Source organism: Pelodiscus sinensis, chromosome 1, assembly GCF_052426305.1.
Source record: "Pelodiscus sinensis isolate ZL-2025 chromosome 1, ASM5242630v1, whole genome shotgun sequence".
Taxonomy (NCBI): domain Eukaryota; kingdom Metazoa; phylum Chordata; order Testudines; family Trionychidae; genus Pelodiscus; species Pelodiscus sinensis.
Genome location: NC_143052.1, coordinates 18,440,473 through 18,460,666, shown reverse-complemented (window position 1 = coordinate 18,460,666; position 20,194 = coordinate 18,440,473). Strand labels below are relative to the sequence as shown.

The 20,194-nt window shown below is 42.2% G+C and overlaps 1 protein-coding gene across 3 annotated transcripts in view; it reads right to left on the bottom strand.

Moving 5' to 3' along the window:
* Positions 1–20,194, bottom strand: part of SEMA3D (semaphorin 3D) — a 203,824-nt gene that overhangs the window by 83,273 nt on the left and 100,357 nt on the right. For all 3 annotated transcript variants that reach the window (XM_014570492.4, XM_006117129.5, XM_006117131.5), the window contains 3 exons: positions 14,864–15,024; positions 5,643–5,705; positions 2,623–2,742 (listed from right to left, as the gene is read on the bottom strand). In XM_014570492.4, the coding sequence (XP_014425978.1) occupies positions 2,623–2,742; positions 5,643–5,705; positions 14,864–15,024 (344 nt within the window). The remainder of the gene's footprint in view (positions 1–2,622; positions 2,743–5,642; positions 5,706–14,863; positions 15,025–20,194) is intronic.

Below are 20,194 nucleotides of genomic sequence, written 5' to 3'. Positions count from 1 at the left end.
AAAAAAGAAAGGATCTGGGTCAGTGGAAAGGCTCCGAGTTACCAGGCAAGAAACCTGAATTCAGTTCCAAGTCTCAGGGGACAACATTCCACCTTCAGTACAAGACCCATGCAACCGCTGTCAAATTAATGGGTTTGCAGGGAGAGTAAGGGCTAGACCAGGGCTACTAAACACGTGGCCTGCAGGTGCAGTTTGGGTTCATGCGGGGCTCAACACGCAGCCCGGCCCACAGGTGGGATCCTTTGAACATCGCCTCTACTGGGAACACGCTCCACAATGGTGTGGCATCTTCTAGGTGTGGTGAGCACTGAAAGACGCAAGTGGAAGCGATGGGTACAGGCTGTCGGCGTTTCTAGCCCCCAGGGAGGAGGTGCTGGGAGCGTAGCTGGGGCACTGTGAAAAGTTCTTTGTATTCATGCCTAGTAGTGTGAAAGAAGCTATTTGCACATATATTTGCATGTACATGCAACCACACTTAAGCTGCGGCCCTCAGCATGTGCTGAGAGTATCACTGTGGCCCCCCGGGCTTCCAAAGTTGAGTAGCCCTGGGCTAGACAAATCTGGCTCCTGACCTCTCACTTCTCAGGAGGACCTCTCACTTCTCACTTGATTAAACAAGGCTGCAGGTGAGAGATACCTGTAACCGTATTATCATGTGAGGCTTTGGGTGGGAGAGAGAAATGAGCACTCCTCAGGGATATGGAGGGCAAGTGTGCATGTGGGGGAAGAGGGAGAAAAGTTTGCATCTAGCCAGTGTAAGAATTGTTTCCACTGCTGTGACCCAAGAACCATGGTTTATTACAGCACTGCTTTCTTTTGTGTCAAAGGCACTAATATGAGCCAATTTCTCTTTTAAATCTTAGATAAATGGGCTTTGAAAAAAGTGAATTCTTTCAACCTATGAAAATTATAGGCTCCTTCCACCCTCAAACACACAGGAACATTGGACTTGTCCTAATGGATCAGGCTGGTAGTTGGTCCAGTCAAACAGTCTGCCCTTTTTCCAACATTGCCTAATACCAGCTGCTTTAGGGGAAGGGGAAAATGAATCCCAGTCATGAACATTATAGAATACTCTGTCCATAGGGGACGATTCTTCCAGCCCCATCAGTTAGTAATTAGATTATACCTTGTAGTGTGAGTTTGGCACATTGCTTCTGTTTTCACTGGGAGACCATAGGCCTATTATATCATTTTACAAGGGGAAGCTTGGATAGACCCATGATTGGGAACAGTTTTGCAGGCTGGTGAAGCTGAAGGTAGAGTTTTGTCTGTGCCCTGTGCAGGAATGTAGGGGAAGGGAATCTCCTCCTGCTCCATCCTAAGCAGATACTGCTCTGATGCCATTACACCAAGTAAAAGGGCTGGGAAGAACATAAATGGTCCTAGAAGACCCATTTCAGTTCCCCCTGTGCAGGCCCCAAGACTAGCCTCTCTAGCCTCCAGAACATGCCAGAATCAGGGCGGGGCTTGCAACGGTGACTTAGTTCACCTCCCCTTGGGCTGCGAGTTTGTTCATGTTGCTAAACCCTCTTTTCAGCTACCTTGTATTTAAAATATTAGCACCTCTTACCTGGCTGGAAAAATCCACCCTTGGCACTGTGCCTCAAAAGAATTGCAGGCATCTGCTGATGCCGCATACTTTGGCATGCTATTGCTTACATTATATTTGACAGAGCAAGCCAACGCTATGTTCGCTTTTGGGAATCACTGGCTCAGCTGACATGTCTTTCAGGACAAAGTCACAGGCAGGAGTAATACACATGCAAAAGGACTGCTGTGTGTTCAAAAGGCACAGGGAGGCTGCAGGATGGACTCCTGTGGCAAGGCTAGGCAGCTGCTCTGTGCTGATTACTAACAGATTCGAAGGAGGAATCTGAGATGCAGCCTGTTGCTCTTCCCACCTGTCCGTTTGATTGTGAGTGGCAGACAATCAGATCTATCATTGTCATCCCCATAACTTTCCAAACATCATGAGCAAAGAGTCACCATACAGTCCCCCTTCAGCTTCTTTTTTACTTCACTGCCCTACCATGCAATGGAAAATGTGTTATTTCCACTGGGAATGGATGGGTTTAAGGCCAGGCCTGGAAACTGCAAGATTCCACCCTAACTGGTGGATAGACTAAGTAAAACACAGTGGGTGGCATGTCTCAAAGAAAAAAGGGCTTTTCCATTCCCACGGGTAGCTGCCCAATGGAGTGACAGTGACAGTGGATTTAGACTTGCTACTTTCACTGGTAGAAGAAATGTGTTGCAATGCTGATCAGAAAGCAGGAAAGGAGAAATAGGAATAAATAAGTGGGGAAGAGGATTTGCTAGAAAACAAGACATCTGGTTTATATGTGCTCTTCACATAATTAATCATTTGGAAGTGTCATGCTAAGGGCCTTTGTGTATTAATTCTTATTGGGTGAAGAACTTTTTTCAAGTGTAACATGCACACATCAAATGTGAGAACATGAGTTCTTATATGACCTGTAAAACCCACCATAACCCTGCTATTTATACAAACTGCTGGCAGTTCATTTTTTATATCACTCACTCGGTGTTTTAAAATAAATGAAGGATGCTAAGCGAGGTTAGAGCCACTTCTTGCCATGCAAGGGAGGATTAAATTACCTCTTTGTGTACTCCAAGTTCAATGTAACCACAGATAGGGTGGAAGGCTCCTGTGCCACAGACATAAACATGGGTCCGGTTGTAGGGCTGAAGAACCCGGATAAAGTTTGCACATTCTGTCTGTTAAGAAAAATGGGAAGAACATTATTGCTTTCCAAGCAGGCACACAACAATACTCATATTTAGTGACTTATTTATTTTTGCACTCACAGCTATGTTTGATTAAGCAATAGCTATGCTAACATTATTTTTTAAAATCTGTAACGGCTAAAACCTTAGCACTGGCCAGCTCCTGTATAGTTCATCCAACTTGGCAATGACTTGAATGTTATACTGATTGCATTCCAGTTGTACTGGTATACAGCCATGAAGAATGACAGTATATGGTGAAAGTAGTTTTGAGGAGTTCTCTGTGTACCAGTCTTTGTTGTAACAAAGCTCCAGCCTTAACAGTTGTCTGGAAATGGGAACGTATGGCAATTGATTCCAAAATGTGATGGGCCCCACGTTTGGCTGGTCCTTTGGTTCCCTGTCATTTCTTCCAATTAAGGATTCAGTGCAAGCATTAACAGCCAAAGATTAATTGTGGGAAAGGATGAGAGGGCCCTCCACTTGTGTGACAGTCCTCAGAGCCACAATACATTGTTAAAGAGTGCATTTTATATTTATACACACTCTCCCCTTCCATTAGCTCTATTGGCCCGCACGAACTGGGGGAAAGTCTGTTATGCTCTGGTGCACCTTAAACAGAAGTCCCAAAAAACAAGGAAATTGAAGCAAGATAAGCAGGTGATGGTCAATCACAATATGTAACAACCATGAAACAGTTAAGTCAGCAATAGTTTGAACAAAACATTATAACAGTCCAAATGGCAGATATGTAGCAGTTTTCCCTAAGTAACTGCACACATCCAGCATTATGTGCAACACACACACACGCTAGTCATCCCAAGGTCCATGACCCTTTTAGGGTAGTTAGCACCAATGTTGTTCCTGGACAGTCCCTTGCAGTTCAGCAGTGCCATGACTTCGATTGTGACTGTCCATTACAAGATTATGGCATGGAGTGGAGTAAGGATAAGCAAAAACCCTGCCTTAACTGAGAAAAAGAAGCAAACAGCATAGCTGTTCAGCTACTTATTTCCAAATTAATATAATATCTGCTGTCTAACTTTTGAGGCGGGAAGAAAACTGAAGAGAGAATATAGCAGATGATAACTACGAAGTGACAGGAAACAAATATTCTTCCCTCAAGCAGCGTCTCTTTTACAAGAGCACAGAGATGGGTCCACCTCCAAAGTTTGTATACAGAGCAGGATCAGCAAGTTCCCAGAGCGTAGGGGAGGTGTTGTTCAGATCTGATGTATTAGAGAGAGAGGGGTCAGCCATTACATGAGGATCCCAAATTGAACTCTCTCAGGCATAAAGTGTATTTCAATTCAGGATTTTAGAACAGGCCCATCCCTTAAACCACTATGAGTATGTCTACACAATAGCAGGTAGCTCGAAATAAGCTATGTGATTTGAGCTAGCTACGCAAACTGCATGGCTTGTTTTGAGACAGCCTTTTTTGAAATTTGGCACAGTCTAAACAGTGCTAATTTTGAAATAGAGCGGTATCCCGCTGAGTCTCTTAATCCTCATGCAATGAGGTGTATGGGACGTAGGAATAACAATCCCATTATTTCAAATTTATTTTGAAATAACAGGCTTATAGTTAAGACATGCAGAACGCTATTTCGGGATAATGGATGTTATCCTAAAATAGCGCTGCTGTGTAGATGTACCCTATGCCCACTTCATAGGTATAAGTGGGGCAGGTTTTACATTCTTTATGATGCTTCTTATCACTCATGAGGGAATTAGGATTCTTGCCACCATGCAGAAGATGTGGGGGAGGCTTTTTATTATTCAGAATGATATGTTATTATAGAAAAGGAAACCATGACACCACAGAAGAGCTCATGAAACCATGGAATTTTGTTTTAGACTCAGGTCTATGAATTAAGTTAATTTTTAAACATACGAGTTTGACTTTTTTGTAATGAACTGCAGTAAAGCTATGTTCAGTACATTCCCAAGGGGACTGTATAACGGGCACAAGATGAAACAAGAGGGTCTTATTGAGAAAGATTCCCATTGACTTTAGTAGCTTTGGATCAAGCCCACAAAGAATATCCAGGATACATTTTATAATTGACTTGATTCATCTCTCAATGCAATCGATAGCTGAATTTTGCATGTATGTAATGGTTAAACAAGAAACAGTTTTTATACTCAGTGTTGTGCCACATTCTGCTTAAAGCATCAGCATCAGAAAGAAAGATAGAACTACCCTTTTAAGCGAATGATTTCAACAACAGTTGCATGGATTTTTCTTTAAGAAAAAAGATTAAACCAGGGCTACTAAACACGTGGTCAACATGCGGCCCGCGGTGCTGTTTGGGTTTATGCAGGAGGCTCATCACGCGGCCTGCAGGTGGGATCCTTTGAACATGGCCTCCACTGGGAACACTTTCCATACGGCAAGTCAATATAATGGTCTTCTGTTGATATGCACTTTAGTTGTTAAATTCCTGGACTGTCATTGTTCATTAAAAGTGCTCTCATATGAGTGGAAATTGAGTAAATATTGCATTTTATTAATATCAGCAGAACTGACTTAAATGGGGCCTGTGTGTTGTGTAGTCTTGCTTTAATCTTTGTATTCATGCCCATCAGTGTGAAAGAAGCTATTTGCATATATTTGCACATATATTTGCATGTATATGCAATCACACGAACGCTGTTGCCCTCGGCATGTGCTGTGAGTATTATTATGACCCGCAAGGCTTCCAAAGTTGAGCAGCCCTGGACTAAATTATCAATGGTGTGTCTTTTCTGTATTCAATTAAAATACAACAATCTATGTATTTTCCAGATCTTTTTCTACAGCTGCTTAATAATCAACTATAATATAGAAATAAATATATAGCTATACAGTTTTACCAGCACCAATAAAGAAAAAAAACACTATTTACCTGGGCATCTTTCCCAGCTAGTTTGCAGACTTCCACCTTCTCTTTTGCTGCAGGCCAGTAAATCTGTAATGCATTTAAAGGTGTGTTAGGACCAAGACTTTGCAGCACTTTATTGTTTCTTATGATTTCATTTGAGGTATTTCATTGCAAAGAACAGCTTATATAGCCTTATATATTCTGTACAGAACTATAGTTTTGTAGACAATCATAATACCTATACAGATTTTAAATACAATGTGGCTCATCATTCAGTCATTTCTTCATTTCATTTACCCATTTTTAAGGTAAATTTTTAAGACCCTTTACCTGTTTTCATAATTCATATGTGCGTTTAATGTAAGGAGTTGTGCCTGGATCACTGGAATACAATGGACCAAATTCAGTTTGAGAGTCAGACAACTAAAATCTATAGAATTAATCTAAAGGCCCAGGGACTAGAGATTTGGCAAAATGATTAGAAAAACATAAAGATATTAGCAGTTTCTGCCAATTCTAAAATGAAAAGAGGTTTTGTTTGTAAAGCTATGCATAGCTTTATGGAAATCTTTAGAATAAAAAGGGCATTTGTCAGAAATGTATTGCACACAGTTTAATAATCTGACTGATCAGCAGGAACTCAACTATAGTAAAGCATATAGATTTAGAAAATTACATACATGCATAGAGCAGAATTACATGCCATATTTAAATGGTCTCTTCTCTTTCATATACACTTAGAATCCTGACATATGGAAATTAGTATTTTGAAAATATTTGTCCAGAGTATTAATTGGCAGAACTCCATTTATGACATTAGGGTTACTTTGATGTATACCTCCTGGGGAGCTGGCCCATTTATTTCAATGAAGCAATCAAAACAGAGCACTGTCAAATACATGTATGAATCCATCAGTGTAGGAAATACACACTTTCAATAAGTAAAAAAAGAGGGAAGAAAAGGAAAAAAGTAGACTTCCAAAACCAACATGATTTCTTCACCCTGAGGTAATCAGGGATCTTTATTCCTGTTTTTTATTATTTTAAGACATCCTGAAAGTTAGGATTTTTTTCTGATTGACAGCTAAGGGGGCAGAAAGAATTTAATATGGCAAGGTCTTAATCAAATGCAAGTCTGGAGCTATCTAATGCCTTATGAGTCCCAAAGTGATTTATCAGTTGCCAATGTTCTGATATCATAATGTTCATCGTGGATTGCATTTTTATCAAATCTTAACATTACAGTTGCTAAAAGTCTATATTTGTTATAATATTAAAGAACAGACATTATGTAAGGCTTGTTTTCCAATACAGATGTGCCCGCACCAAAAAAAAAAAAAAAAAGGAGAAAGGAAATTTAAGGGATTGAATTCATGGTAACGGAATCAAAAGACATTCCTCTGTATGATTTCAGGCAGAAGACATGGCAATATGACTTATACCCAATAATGGGGTATCAGAAGTTCCAGAATTAGAGTTCAGTTCAAATAAACACCTGAAATTGTAGGATTCTGGACACTGGGGTGTAGATAAGCTGTTTTAGAACAAAATCAAAAAGCTTGGAGACCCAAGTAGCTATCTGGCACCACTTTTACTCCTCAGGGCTTCTCTAATCATGTTATCTTATAATAGCCCCCTGGGGACCATTATTTCAGAAGAGGATGTTCTTCTGCAAGGCAATGGCAATGCATAGGCCAAGGCAATGTCCCCTACACCAGCTCAATTCCATGCCACTGGGGCAGCTTGAAGGTGCCAAAGCTGTGTCTTAACATGAGCCAAGATCTTGCTGCAGATGTTTATGTGCAATGCTTCTCTGAATCATCCCAACCACTCAAGTCTGCAAAAGCAAGCCGAGACTGAAATAATCTCCTTTTTGCATTCCAGCCCTTCTTGTTCTCCTTTTAGCCAGAAATGGGATATGCTGTCCTTCCGCAAGGAAATTAATTTCACTCCCCCATGAAGAAGGGATGTGCAATCAGACTATATTTATTCCCCTTATTGTAAAAATACTGTAATTCATTTTTAACTAGCTTTGTGATAAGAAACTATTAGTAAAGGAAAGTCAAGTTACATAATCATTAACCCCTTGCAACAATATTTGCTTTAAATATTATGCCTTATAAAGTCATCTGAGAAACTGATGCTCTAATGAGCTTTTCCAGAATATAGTTCACGATGACGACATGAAAGCACCTAAGTACGAGGGTTTTAAATTTCAGGCATGCCAACACAGCTGGTTCCAGGATGTATAGTACCAGAAAAGTTGAAAGAAAACACTGGGAAAGATACAGGGTCATCAGAGTGAGCTGTTGGGCAGATTGCAGGGGGAAGATGCTATAGGTTCCAATGGATTATGACATACACAAGGTAAGATATTCAGACCCTAAATCCTGGTCAGAGTCTTTTTGCAGGACTGACGCCTAAGGCATAGTAGCGTTTGTTGTTCAAAATAGATCAGGTTGGGACATTAATGGTCCTTGCAATGCTAATAGAGGAAACAGTCAATCCTGAATACAAAAGAGTCACTTGGTTTACATCCTAGTTACTTGACAGCTTCAGTCTGAATTTGTCTTAAATCCATCACTGTAAGGCAGATTTTCTAATCTTTTAATCATTTCCATGACTCTTCTCTGAATTCTCTCCAATGTATCAACATCCTTTTTGAATTGGACACAATATTCTAGCAGTTGTCACACCGGTGCCAAAAACAGAGATAAAATAATCTCTCCAATAATCTCCTTCTCAAGATTCTCCTGTGTAGGCATCTAAGGTCCTTAATACTTCTGGCCACAGTATCACACTCAGAGCTCATGTTCAGTTGATTATCCACCAGGACCCCCATTTTTCCCCCTATCTAATCATAGTGCAGTCTCAGTACATAACTATTTTTACCTTAGAATTTGATGCATTTAAACTATTATATTAAAAGAAAATATTTTCCTAGCATTTCTGTTTTTGTAAAATGAATAAAAATCCACTGAAGGCACATATGAAAATTAGAACAACAAGCAGCACAACATACTGATTTCAGTGATAACAGTTCAAAACTGGACAGACTTACTTAACTTCTGTGGAGTTACTCTGCTTTTCTCCCACTCTTAAATGAGAGAAGAAATTATCCCACAGTTCATTTGTCATGAGGGAAAAAACTATTCTCACCATGATGGCTAGGAAAGGTTCTATCTCTTTTCACATGGTTCTCACCTCTTGTTTTTAATACAAATCCCACCCTCATATAACTTGAGCAAAGCCCAAGATGATCAGGATCTTTCAGATGGAAGCATACCGACTATTCATTGTGCCAAAAGTCAAAGAGGGACACATGAATAGTGTGGTGGCTGCTGTTTGCACTGTAATTTATGGCAGTATTACAAAAGGAAAAGAAAGATACATTCTCATCTAACTAAAATTCCTGTGTCATTCCAGTCAGATAAGATATTTACATGTTGTCCTGGTCTGTTATGTGATGTTTAAAGGCTGCTGGGATTTCACCACAGATGTGGCTAATTTCGAATGAAAAGTGAAGCGATTCTTTACCCAGTTCATTGGACTATACATTTCTATGTTCTTTGGAAGTAAGGAAAGGGTTCCAACACATAGGGAAGTGAGTTCCATGAGAACAGTCATCTTGTTGAACCCCAGCAAGCAGGTGACTAACCGGCTGCATACAGAGCCATGTAAATTGATGGGCCGATCCAGCAGCTGAGAAAGATGCAAGCAGGCTCCAAACAATGGCTTGACTCCAGTTCTCTTCTCAGGGCTTTCTTTACAAACAGATATTCAGACCAAAATGAAACATGAGTGAGAACAGCCACACTGCCCCGAGGAACTTGTTTTAACATTACAGCTATTCCAGGCCTTCCTCTACCACCTCCCAAGCCTCCCAGCCAGGCTCTTTGCAGGTGGCTCCTTTTCAGGTCTTCCCTCCTAACTGGTACAGAGATCCCTTTCCTGCACATTGAGTCTCCACTGTCTATTCCTCTGCGTAAGTACTAGGAAGCCCCATATTCAATTCCCTGTAGTACACATGACCTGCAACTGCATTCCCCAGTCTAATGAGGCTAAGGGCCTCACTTGCATGTGTGCATGAATCCTGAGCATCAGTGCCCTAACACACACCCAATCCCATATTATTGCTATGCTAAAATTCCCACTAATTCAGTCCAGAAAATTCTCAATGATTTACATAGAAGTTTTTCCCGAGAACAGGTGGCAAAATGGGACCTTATCAAGTGTTTGTTTTACTGTATGAGGATGTGGTACCCGAAAGTGAAAGAGAGAGAAATCACAAGACTGTTAATCCACATGCTACACTTCAAAAATTCACATGGGTTTTGCCACAAAACAAGCTGAAAGCAAAGGATGCCTTAAACAACAACAGTTTGTGACCTCATGTCAGTGCACGCCGTGCAGGTCAAATTAACTCACTCCAAAGAAGCTACTGGAGATGTGACATATTTATCTGTTTGGTCCATATGTGGATGTGTTTTCTAGCACTGACACATCCTGCAGGTTGGCAGCTTTTCAAGAGTTTGTCAGCCCTTGATAGCATTGTCATTGCCACCGAAATGGGTGGGTCTCACTGTAGATCTCACAGTGATAATCACGCTAACATGATGTAACCCTGCTTACACTGCTGAGGGCTGTAAGTACACGAGACACAGAAGAATGTGGGAATTCCTATGCTGCCTTTTCAACAAGATTTGTGCAATTGATTGAAGTTATAAATAAATTAATAAAGTAAATGTATAAAATGATATGCCAAGGCTCTAAGCCTCAAAATACAGAAAATGAAATGAACCCTATTAGTATTCAAGTTGTCATTTCAGCAGAATCAGCCAGTGGCATACCTATCAAAACTCCTTTTCACCTCTTCATATTTGTTGGGAGCAAGCCCTCTTGAAAATTCTTTCTAATTCCCTCCTTTTAAAGTATACCTTCTATTGGTTACAACTGACTATTTTCAAGTATACAATCTAAGAGTGACAGGCTGTAACAAACATCCACTCATGATCTCTCTGTCTACTTACATGCTGATTTTCCAATTGTTATTTCTTTGAAAAGAGTCACAGAGTCTCTTCTCTATAAGCAGCTTGCAATATTTGCCAAGTGTCTTAAGCTCTCAGGATGAAAACATTATAAGCTCTCTTAAGAAAAAGCACTACAGCGTTTAACAGAAAGTTCTTTAGGGGGTTGTGTAAATCCTATGTGCTGTCATAGAAAATTATCTCTCTGCTTTAGAATGATTTTACTCTGTTAAGTGCTATAGATTTCTACAGTAATATTAACAAAATCCTACTTAATTGATATATAATTGTAATGGTATTCATACCTTTTAAATTCTAGAGGGTGCTCATAACTGCATGTACTGTGCTGAAAAGAGGGTGGGTTTTCTACCATACTACAATTATACTACATGACACAATAATAGATGGGAATTTTACACAATTGCCTAGAATGAGCTGATTAAAAAGCAACAACAATTAAAGAAACTGTGGACTGAAAGAAAAGGGAAAAAACTATATTAATTGGTGAAGAAACTGTAATATGACAGAATACAGAAGCTATATATTTACATTTAAAGTATTCAAATAATGCCTTGAATTCATGTTCAAGAATTTCATAGTGATTAGCTGCTCTGTCATTTTCCAACATATGTAACTAACTAGGCTGTTACAGAAAGTTGTAAAAAAGTTTTTTTTTTTAAAGGGAGAGAGGCTTCCTAAAATACTATTCCAGAAATACTATAACTTATCTGACCAGTTTCTACAATGTAATTTTCATAAGTAAATATATACAAGTGGCATTCTAAGAGTATATTTCTAGTCTCACGGTTTATAAAATTCAAACATTGTTCATGCTCTTTTTTGCTTGAAGTATGAATACCTATACATTAGTTACACAAACTTTCATTCTGATTGCAAACCTCTTGTGCCCATCTCAAACCTCTATGCACAGTGTTCTTGCATCATCTTTCCGTAGAGTAATTTGTAATTGTGCCATTTGCAGGAAGAAATGTAATAGCCTAATGTGCTGCTTCGATCCCTAATGGACACCTAGAGCACAATACCATTTTTCAGAAAACTTAGTCCGAAGAGTACAAAGCACACACTTCAGACCCTTGTATTCCTAACTTGTGCGGTTTCCTCACACAGGGTAAGGCTGGAGCTGAGCCGAGTGGCACAGAGCCAATCAAAACCACGGTCAGTCTAAACACAGCACAGACAAACACTACATTCTGACACTTATTTGCTACCGGAGAGCACCCTTTGGCATGGACGTATTTTAATAGGTTATGACGTACATGAAAGCTCTCTATCCCCCTAACACTATGGAAATATATTATGCTCATGGCTACCGGCACAAAACAGGTAAGACAGTCACTGATATACAGATGCGAAGGATGTAAAAGGGTAGTTATCTAACTAATAGTATCAACTACAGGATTAGTCGATAGGACCGCTCTGCAGGGCTTCAGTGGGGGTAACTCCAGAAGCCGGTTCGTGCTGGGACTGAGTAGTTCTGGCTCCTGCTGGCTACAGGAGCCACCTGTACTGCAGCTCTGCATTTTAAATGTAGTAAAAGTCACTGGGCTCGTACTACATTTAAAATGCAGAGATGCAGTGTCCCGGACCAGCATGAGCCGGGACTACTCAGTCCCGGTTTACACTGAGTCCAGCAGCCCCTGTTCATGGCAACCAGCCCTGTCCACCACAAACAGGGGCTGGTGCCAGAGCAGCCCCAGCGCACCGCCAGCCTGGGCTGCTATGAACAGAGGCTGCTTGGTGGTAGCAGCCTTTGTCTGCAGGGGTTCCCAGCTCCCCAGTGGGACCCCTGTAGACAGGAGCTGCTCCCGGCGCAGTCTCTGTCCACAGCGAGCGTTGGCCCGCCATGAACAGAGACTGCTTCTCAGCAGCCTCCCCTATCAAGCAGCACCACAAAGACGGTGCAGGGAAGTAACCGCTTTTAAGCCAGCTTCCCCCAGCACCGGCTCTTGTTCCCCCCACCTTGCTGCTTCTCTTCAGCTACATTAACACTGCAGGGTTTTTACGCAAGAAGTCTTAGTTCTTGCGCAAAAAATTCTTGCAAAAGCGCATCCACATTGCATGGGCACTGTTGTGCAAGAAAGCTCTGATGACCATTCACAAAATGGCCATCAGAGCACCTATGCTTTTTCGGACAGGCTCTTTTTGTGCAAGAAACCCCATGCGGAGCATTCACACATGCCTTTTTGCACAAGAGCTGTAGCACAAAAAGGAGTTATGCCTCATAGAAGGAGGTATACCTACACCACAAAAAGCCCTCTGTTCTGTCGATTGAATGTAGATTTTCTTGCACAAAAACACACTTGAGGTGTGGACACCCCACGGACTGTTGCACAAAAATGGCCATTTTTGTGCAAAAACCTTGTAGTGTAGAAGGAAGGGAGGGGGAGCGAGTAGTTGATACTCCAGTCACCTATCTGAGAAGCTTATGCTTATCAGGTAGCTGACTATTCACTAATATCTCTAATAGATACCAATGTTGTCAAAACTGAGTGCTTAAAACTGTGCATAGAAATCCACACTTAGGCTGCTTTCTCATTGCAAATAATGGGATAAATAGATTCTCAACACCTCTGATCACTTACTTTGCAGCTGAAATATACCTTGTGTGGCTGTCTTGTGGTAAAACTCAAGACAGTTAAAGGAAACTCCACAGCAAAATTGTGAATCAAAGGTGTTTGATCTTCTGCACAGATAAAATCCTGTACAGTCAGGACCTTTTAAAACCTGCAAATTCTATTTAGTTACATATTTCAAATTATCCCAGTATCAGTCTGGAATTCTTTTAATGACTTTCCCTTATCACAAGTACACTTCAGTTCTACTGTAAATTAAGTTTACACTCAGGAAAGTACCGTGGTAATTAATTGTCTCAGTAACAGCCTGACTGCTCTGTGATACAGTAGAACTTCCACTGAAATAAACAGGAATTTAGCTAGAGAAAGGACTTGTAAGAGAGGCAGATTTCTGTTTTTACATATGATTTTCCCTCTCTTCCCCTGTCCAACTGCCAATGACAGGAACTCAACCTGGGATAAGAAAACATGCATAGGAATAATTCTGGTATCCCAAAATATCCCTAAGAGATGGGTGTTATTTTCACATTCCCACAAGTCTGATTATACTACTGAGGTTCAAGATTAAAAATGCTTATTCAGAAACACAAGAAAATAAGGATACAAGAATAACAATTAGCTATTCAGTTTGTGAATATTGGTATCCAAAATTCTTTTCTACAACGATCTCAAGTGCTCCATTCAAAGTGACGGGTCCAAATACCCTTCTTTTACACCTGTTAACTCCACTGGCTTCCATCAAGTTACTCCAGACTGAGTTACACTGATACAGCCCATTGCAGAATCTACCTTTTTAAACCTCCTGTTATTTTTAAAGAAAACATAACACACAGCACAGGATGTAATTTTCTTCAATCAGAAACATATATGAGACTATCGAAAAGCAGTTTTAGCTAGAGTTTTTATGCTAGCAACTGTTTTTTATATTCTAGACACCAAGAAGTGTGTGTAAAAAACCATCAGATAGTCATCCCCACTGGAAATATTCTGCCATCCTTCTCTTAGATATGGTCTATGGTAACAAAAATAATTTTACTCCAAGGTAGAAGCATGAGTTACATATACTGGCACCCTACAGAGGTTCTGTGAAACTCGTATCACTCATAATTTAAGAATATTTAAATTACCTTCAAAATTTGGAATGCCATTTAGAAAACAGCAGACAAACATTCTATTGTGTTATATTCTATACTCAATTGGATCCATAACCACAATGAAATCATCTAGCAAGGAGAAAAATGACCTCACTGTTTTGTTTTCTTTCTTTTTGGGTTTTTGTTGTTGGTTTTTTTTTGTTTGTTTCCTTGAAAATGTCTCCATTAGGTCCAGAGGAAAGAAGAAACAAATACTTTGAGAGGCACCCTTGCCCATTTGTTTATATTTTCTTTTCATGAAATGCACAGCCTCTATAGGCATCTGACTTATTATATTCACTTATTGCTATAAGGTGTCACACACACTGACAACCGCACATGATTAAAAGCAAGCTATGTGACAATGGGAGGAGGAATTAAATCTTGTTACAATGCATTTAGACAGTGAAATCAGAAAAAAACAAAAACAGAAGGCAGTGAAGGGGCTAAAAACACACTTATCAGATGAACTGTGTAGAAAACAAACTGACCTTTTTTACATTTTTGTTTAAATCAACCAGGCTGAGCAGAAAGATGTGATCTTTAGCACCAATCAGCAGCCGACCCCTCTCCTCATCTAGCAGCAGGGTCCGAAAATCAAACCCCTCCGCTGAGCCCAGGAATGGGATACAGCTGTTTGAAAGCAGCAAGTCTGTGGGAAAATGAAGAAAAACTTTATAATCAAAATGTTTACATATGACTCACTGATGTCTGTTATAAATATATGCACCACCATGGAGGTTGCTTGAGATAACTGCAGCAGACAGAATAAGTTTGAGTCACAATACAGTTTTTGTTATCCTCAAACATTATTTTATTTGGGCTTTAAATTGAGGTATATTCACTTTCACAACTGATTTTTTTTTTTTTTTTTGGTAAAAATTTGTTAATAAAGAGTCAGAGCTTTGGAAGAAATTGGAAACATGCAAAAGGCAAAAAACTTTTGAGGAAATTTGCTACATCTTTTTCCTTGCTGTTATAACATCTGGCCATACTATTATTCTGCATTGCTTATTATTATTAATTATTATTTATTATTATTATTAAAAGATCAGGAGCTCATTGTGCTAGGCATTATAGAAACAATGGAACAAGACAACAGACAGTCACTGACCCAGGGAGCTGTTAGACGTGATGTAACAGGTGTGCCAAAGAGATAAAGCAGGAATGGAGGGATTTGAGAGTCCGAAGTAAAAATAAAGTTAAAGTTGAGAACAACAAGTGAGAGAACCTGGGTGAGGCAATCTCTTTTCTGGATCCACTTCGGTTGGTGAGAGAAACAAACATTTGAGTCACACAGAACTCTTCCTCAAGTCTGGGAAAGGAGAAGAGCACAGCTAGATTCAAGCTCAAACAGATGGGTGACTATAAGTAGTTATCATTAGGGATGTAACAGGATAACCATATACAGTTAACCAATAAGCTGGGCTTAGCAGTTACCATGAACAATTATGTGCCGGCTCCTGGCTGCTCCCTTTCAGGATTAAGTTATCCATTAAAATCCCTGTAGTCTAGGACAAAAAGAGGGTACATGGGTTACAGATTGTTGTAATAAGCTATAAATCCAGTGTCTTTATTGAGACCATGATTTTTTTTGTGTGTCTCTAGCAAACTTATGAATCTTCCAGGCTTGTCCTTTGAAGGGTTGTGCAGCTTTGCTTTGACCCCTACGGCTTAAATTCATAAGTACACACTAAAAATCATGGTCTTAATAAAAACACTGGATTTATGGTTTATTACAACAATCTGTAACTGGCCATGACTGTATGTACAGCTCAGTAGTGGTGTAACTATACTGACACAGCTGTGCCACTGCAATACGTCTGCAGAGCCCTATCGTCAGCATAACGAAACCACCTCCACAAATGGCAGAAGTTATGTTGCCAAGTTAAGCTCTGCCACTGACATAGCCCTGCATTTGAGTGCACTTATGTCAGCATAATTTAGCATATTCACACCCCTGAGTGAGATATGTTTTGCCAATGCAAGCTCTAGTATAGACTTTAGGGATGTAAAAGATTAACTGGTAAGTCTCACCCTTAATGTGTGAGGCATCTCCCCTCTGGTTAACTGGTAGGGGCTGGAGCAGCTCCCCACCAGCCTCGGGGCACAGGGTGCTTCAGCCCTGCGGGACCCACCGGAGCAGCCCCTGTCTGTGTCAGACCAGCTACTCCCCTTTTCCTCCTCCCCCGCCACAACCGCAGGTTATACACTCGTTTCCTAAGAGCACCTGCCCCACTCCCGGGGATCTAGCTTCAGAGCCTGCAGTGAAGCCTTTCTGGGGGAAGGGCCAGCAGCAGCAGCCCCTTCCAGTGTCTCTCCTGAGCAAAGCCACCTTGGGGCCACTGTTCCCTCTCAGACTTTCCAACCATGAGCGGAGTGAGTTTTGGCTTGTGCACCAATATTGAGGTCACGTGCACTGGTTTGGATGTGTGCCACCGTGGCACCCAATTCATCAACACACACACACACACACACACACACACACACACACACACACATTCCTGGTTGCCAGAGCAGACCCCACTCCACATCCCGCCATGCAGCAGGTCCCATTCCTGGCCCCAGATGACAGAATTGGCCTGTGTCACCCTACTACATAGCGGCCCCAGCCACGGGAGCAGGCCTCCTCCCCCTGCCATGGGGCCGCAGCAGGTCCTGGCTTCCCACTCCAGCAGCTCCCTCACCACACTGGCTCATCCAGCCCTACCCACTGGAGCAGCTGCCTGCAGTGCAACTGTTGCTGCGCAGCTCTCCAGAGGAGACAGGCGGGGGAAGAATTTTTTGTGCGTGGCCACGCAGGCACGCACACCTTAGCGGGAACATGCTTAGGGATAGCAACAACCCCTTCCAGCCTTGCTCCCAGGGAGGCTTTGATGCGGGCTCTGAAGTATAAAGCAAATTGTAAATTTGCATGTAACCACTATGATTTTTAGCAGTTACTCAGTTACCTCTGTTAACACATTTTTACATCCCTAGTAGACACAACCTCATTAAGCCCCATCTTGGCCTATCACTACAGGAGTGCTAACGGGCCATTTCACTATGAATGATTCCTTAGGGTACCTCTACATTGAACACTAATTTCAAAATAAGCTATTCTGGAACAGTTACTCCAAAATAGCTTATTTCAAAATAGCACATCTACACAGTAGAGAAGTTTCAAAATTAGTCCGAGGCAGGCTTCCGTAATGTAGACGTGATATCTCGATTTAGAACCCCAAGAGGCACTAGGGAAGAATAACCTAGAATAGCCCTGGTGAGGGGCTGTTTTGAAATCACAGTAATGAAGCGTCTACACAGCTTTATTTCGAAATAGGAGTTACTTCTTGCAGAATGAGGTTTACAGATTTTGGAATAAGCCTTCTGTTATTTTGAAATAATGGAATGATTGTAGAGACGCTCGCATTGTTATTTTGAAATAACGCTAGTTATCTCGAAACAGTGCAGTGTATATGCACCCTTAGTTTGGCATATAGTTATGCACATGTTCAATCTGTCCCATCTTGTATTTAGCTGGGATAGCCTTAGGCTACATCTCCATTGCCATCTATGTGGGCAACATTTATCTCATGCAGGGTTTTGAATATTCCACCTGCTGAGTGATACAAGTTATAGAAGCACTCACATGCACAGTGCTGTGTCAGTGGGAGAGCTTCTCTCACCAACATGGTTTCTGCTGCTCTTGGAGGAGGTTTTATTATACCGATCGGAGAGCTGTCTCCCATCATCGAACAGCATCTTCGTCAGCTTGCTGCAGCAGTGCAGCTGCATTATAAGTGTCAACTAGGGATGTTAACTCTTTTAAGTAAATGTGTAACTGCTTGAAATTTTAGTGGTTACACATTTACATATGGGGAAGGGGCAGATGGCTTGCCCAGAGTACCTCTGATACAAAGGCAGAAGTGGCCCAGGCTTATCGGTTAATTGTTTACACAAATACACACTAACAACCCTAGTGCAGACAGAGCCTAGGGACCCTTCCCAGACCTGAGGAACAGCTCTGTCTCTCTCTCTCTCTCTCTCTCTGGTCCAATAAATAACGTTAGCTCACCCATCTTGTCTTGTCTCTGAGGGTATGTCTACACTACAAAGTTAATTTGAACTAACAGACGTTAGTTCGAATTAACTTTGATAGGCACTACACAAGCAAACCGCTAGTTCGAACTTAATTCGAACTAGCGGTGCGCTTAATTCGAACTAGGTAAACCTCATTCCACGAGGACTAACGCCTAGTTCGAATTAACTAGTTTGAATTAAGGGCTGTGTAGCCACTTAATTCGAACTAGTGGGAGGCTAGCCCTCCCCAGCTTTCCCTGGTGGCCACTCTGGGCATCACCAGGGAAACTCTTCTGCCCCCCTCCCGGCCCCGGACCCCTTAAAGGGGCACGGGCTGGCTACGGTGCCCGTGGCCAGGTGCAAGCCTGCCAGCACCCAGCCAGCAGACCCTGCACCTGGCATGGCTCGAGCCAGCTACCCGCTGCCACTCAGCCCTCCGCCTCTTCCCAGGACCAGGCTGGCAACTCCCAGAAGCCTGCACATGTCCGCAAGAGGCGGGCGCCCACCTGGTCTAGTGCGGACATCGAGGACCTCATCCATGACCTCCGCACTAGGCACAGGAAAGTAGCTGTCTACGGCAGGATAGCTGCCAGCCTGGCCACCCAGGAGCAGGTGTGCATGAAAATCAGGGTGGTCCAGTGAGACCCCCGACCCTGAGCCCTGAGCTAAGAATGGCCGTACTGGGTCAGACCAAAGGTCCATCTAGCCCAATAGCCTGTCTGCCGACAGTGGCCAACCCTAGGGACCCTGGAGAGGATGGACCAAAACAATGACCAAGCCATTTGACTCGTGCCATCCATCTCCAGCCTTCCACAAACAGAGGCCAGGGACACCATTTCTACCCCCTGGCTAATACCACTCTTTGGACCCAACCTCCATGACTTTATCTCACTTCTCTTTAAACTCTGTTCTAGTTCTAGCCTTCACAGCCTCCTGCAGCAAGAAGTTCCACAGGTTGACTATTTGCTTTGTGAAGAAAAACTTTCTGTTGTTAGTTTGAAGCCTGCTACCCATTCCTTTCCTTTGGTGTCCTCTAGTCCTTCTATTATGGGAACTAATGAAGAACTTTTCTTTATGCACCCTCTCCACACCACTCATGCTTTTATAGACCTCTATCCTATCCCCCCTCAGTCTCCTCTTTTCTAAGCTGAGAAATCCCAGCCTCTTTAGTCTCTCTTCATATGGGACCTGTTCCAAACCCCTGATCATTTTAGTTGTCCTCCCCTCTCCCAGCCTCTCTCTTCCCCTCTCCCACCTCCTTTTCCCAGTCTCCCCCAGTTTTGTTCAATAAAGAGAGTTTCTATTTTTGAACACATGTGTCCTTTATTTTGTACATCAGGAAGGGGGGTTAGGAGGGATAAGTGGAAGGGGGTGAGGAATGGGGTACCAGCCCCCAATGGTGAGGACTGGGGTGGCTCTGCGGGCTCCTCGGGGTGGAAGCTCTCCTGCAGCCCCCCGATTGACCCTCCTCCTGGATGGCAACCTGCGGCAAGTGAAGCCGGGCTGATGCCCGAGTGCTGTGCTGAGTGTGGGCACTCAGGGCACTCCAAGCCAGGACTGCTTTGCAAGCGGGGAACCCCTGAGAATTGTCTGTCCGGGGTGGGAGTCGGGTCCCTTTAAGCACAGCCCTCGGCTAGCCTGAGACAGTAGCTCCATGCTCTATGTCCTACTCTGATGCCCTGCCGGCACTGCTTCCGGCCATCCTTACCCTCGGTTCAGGGTCCACTCAATGTGGACATGCAAGTTGGAATTAGCAAAACGCT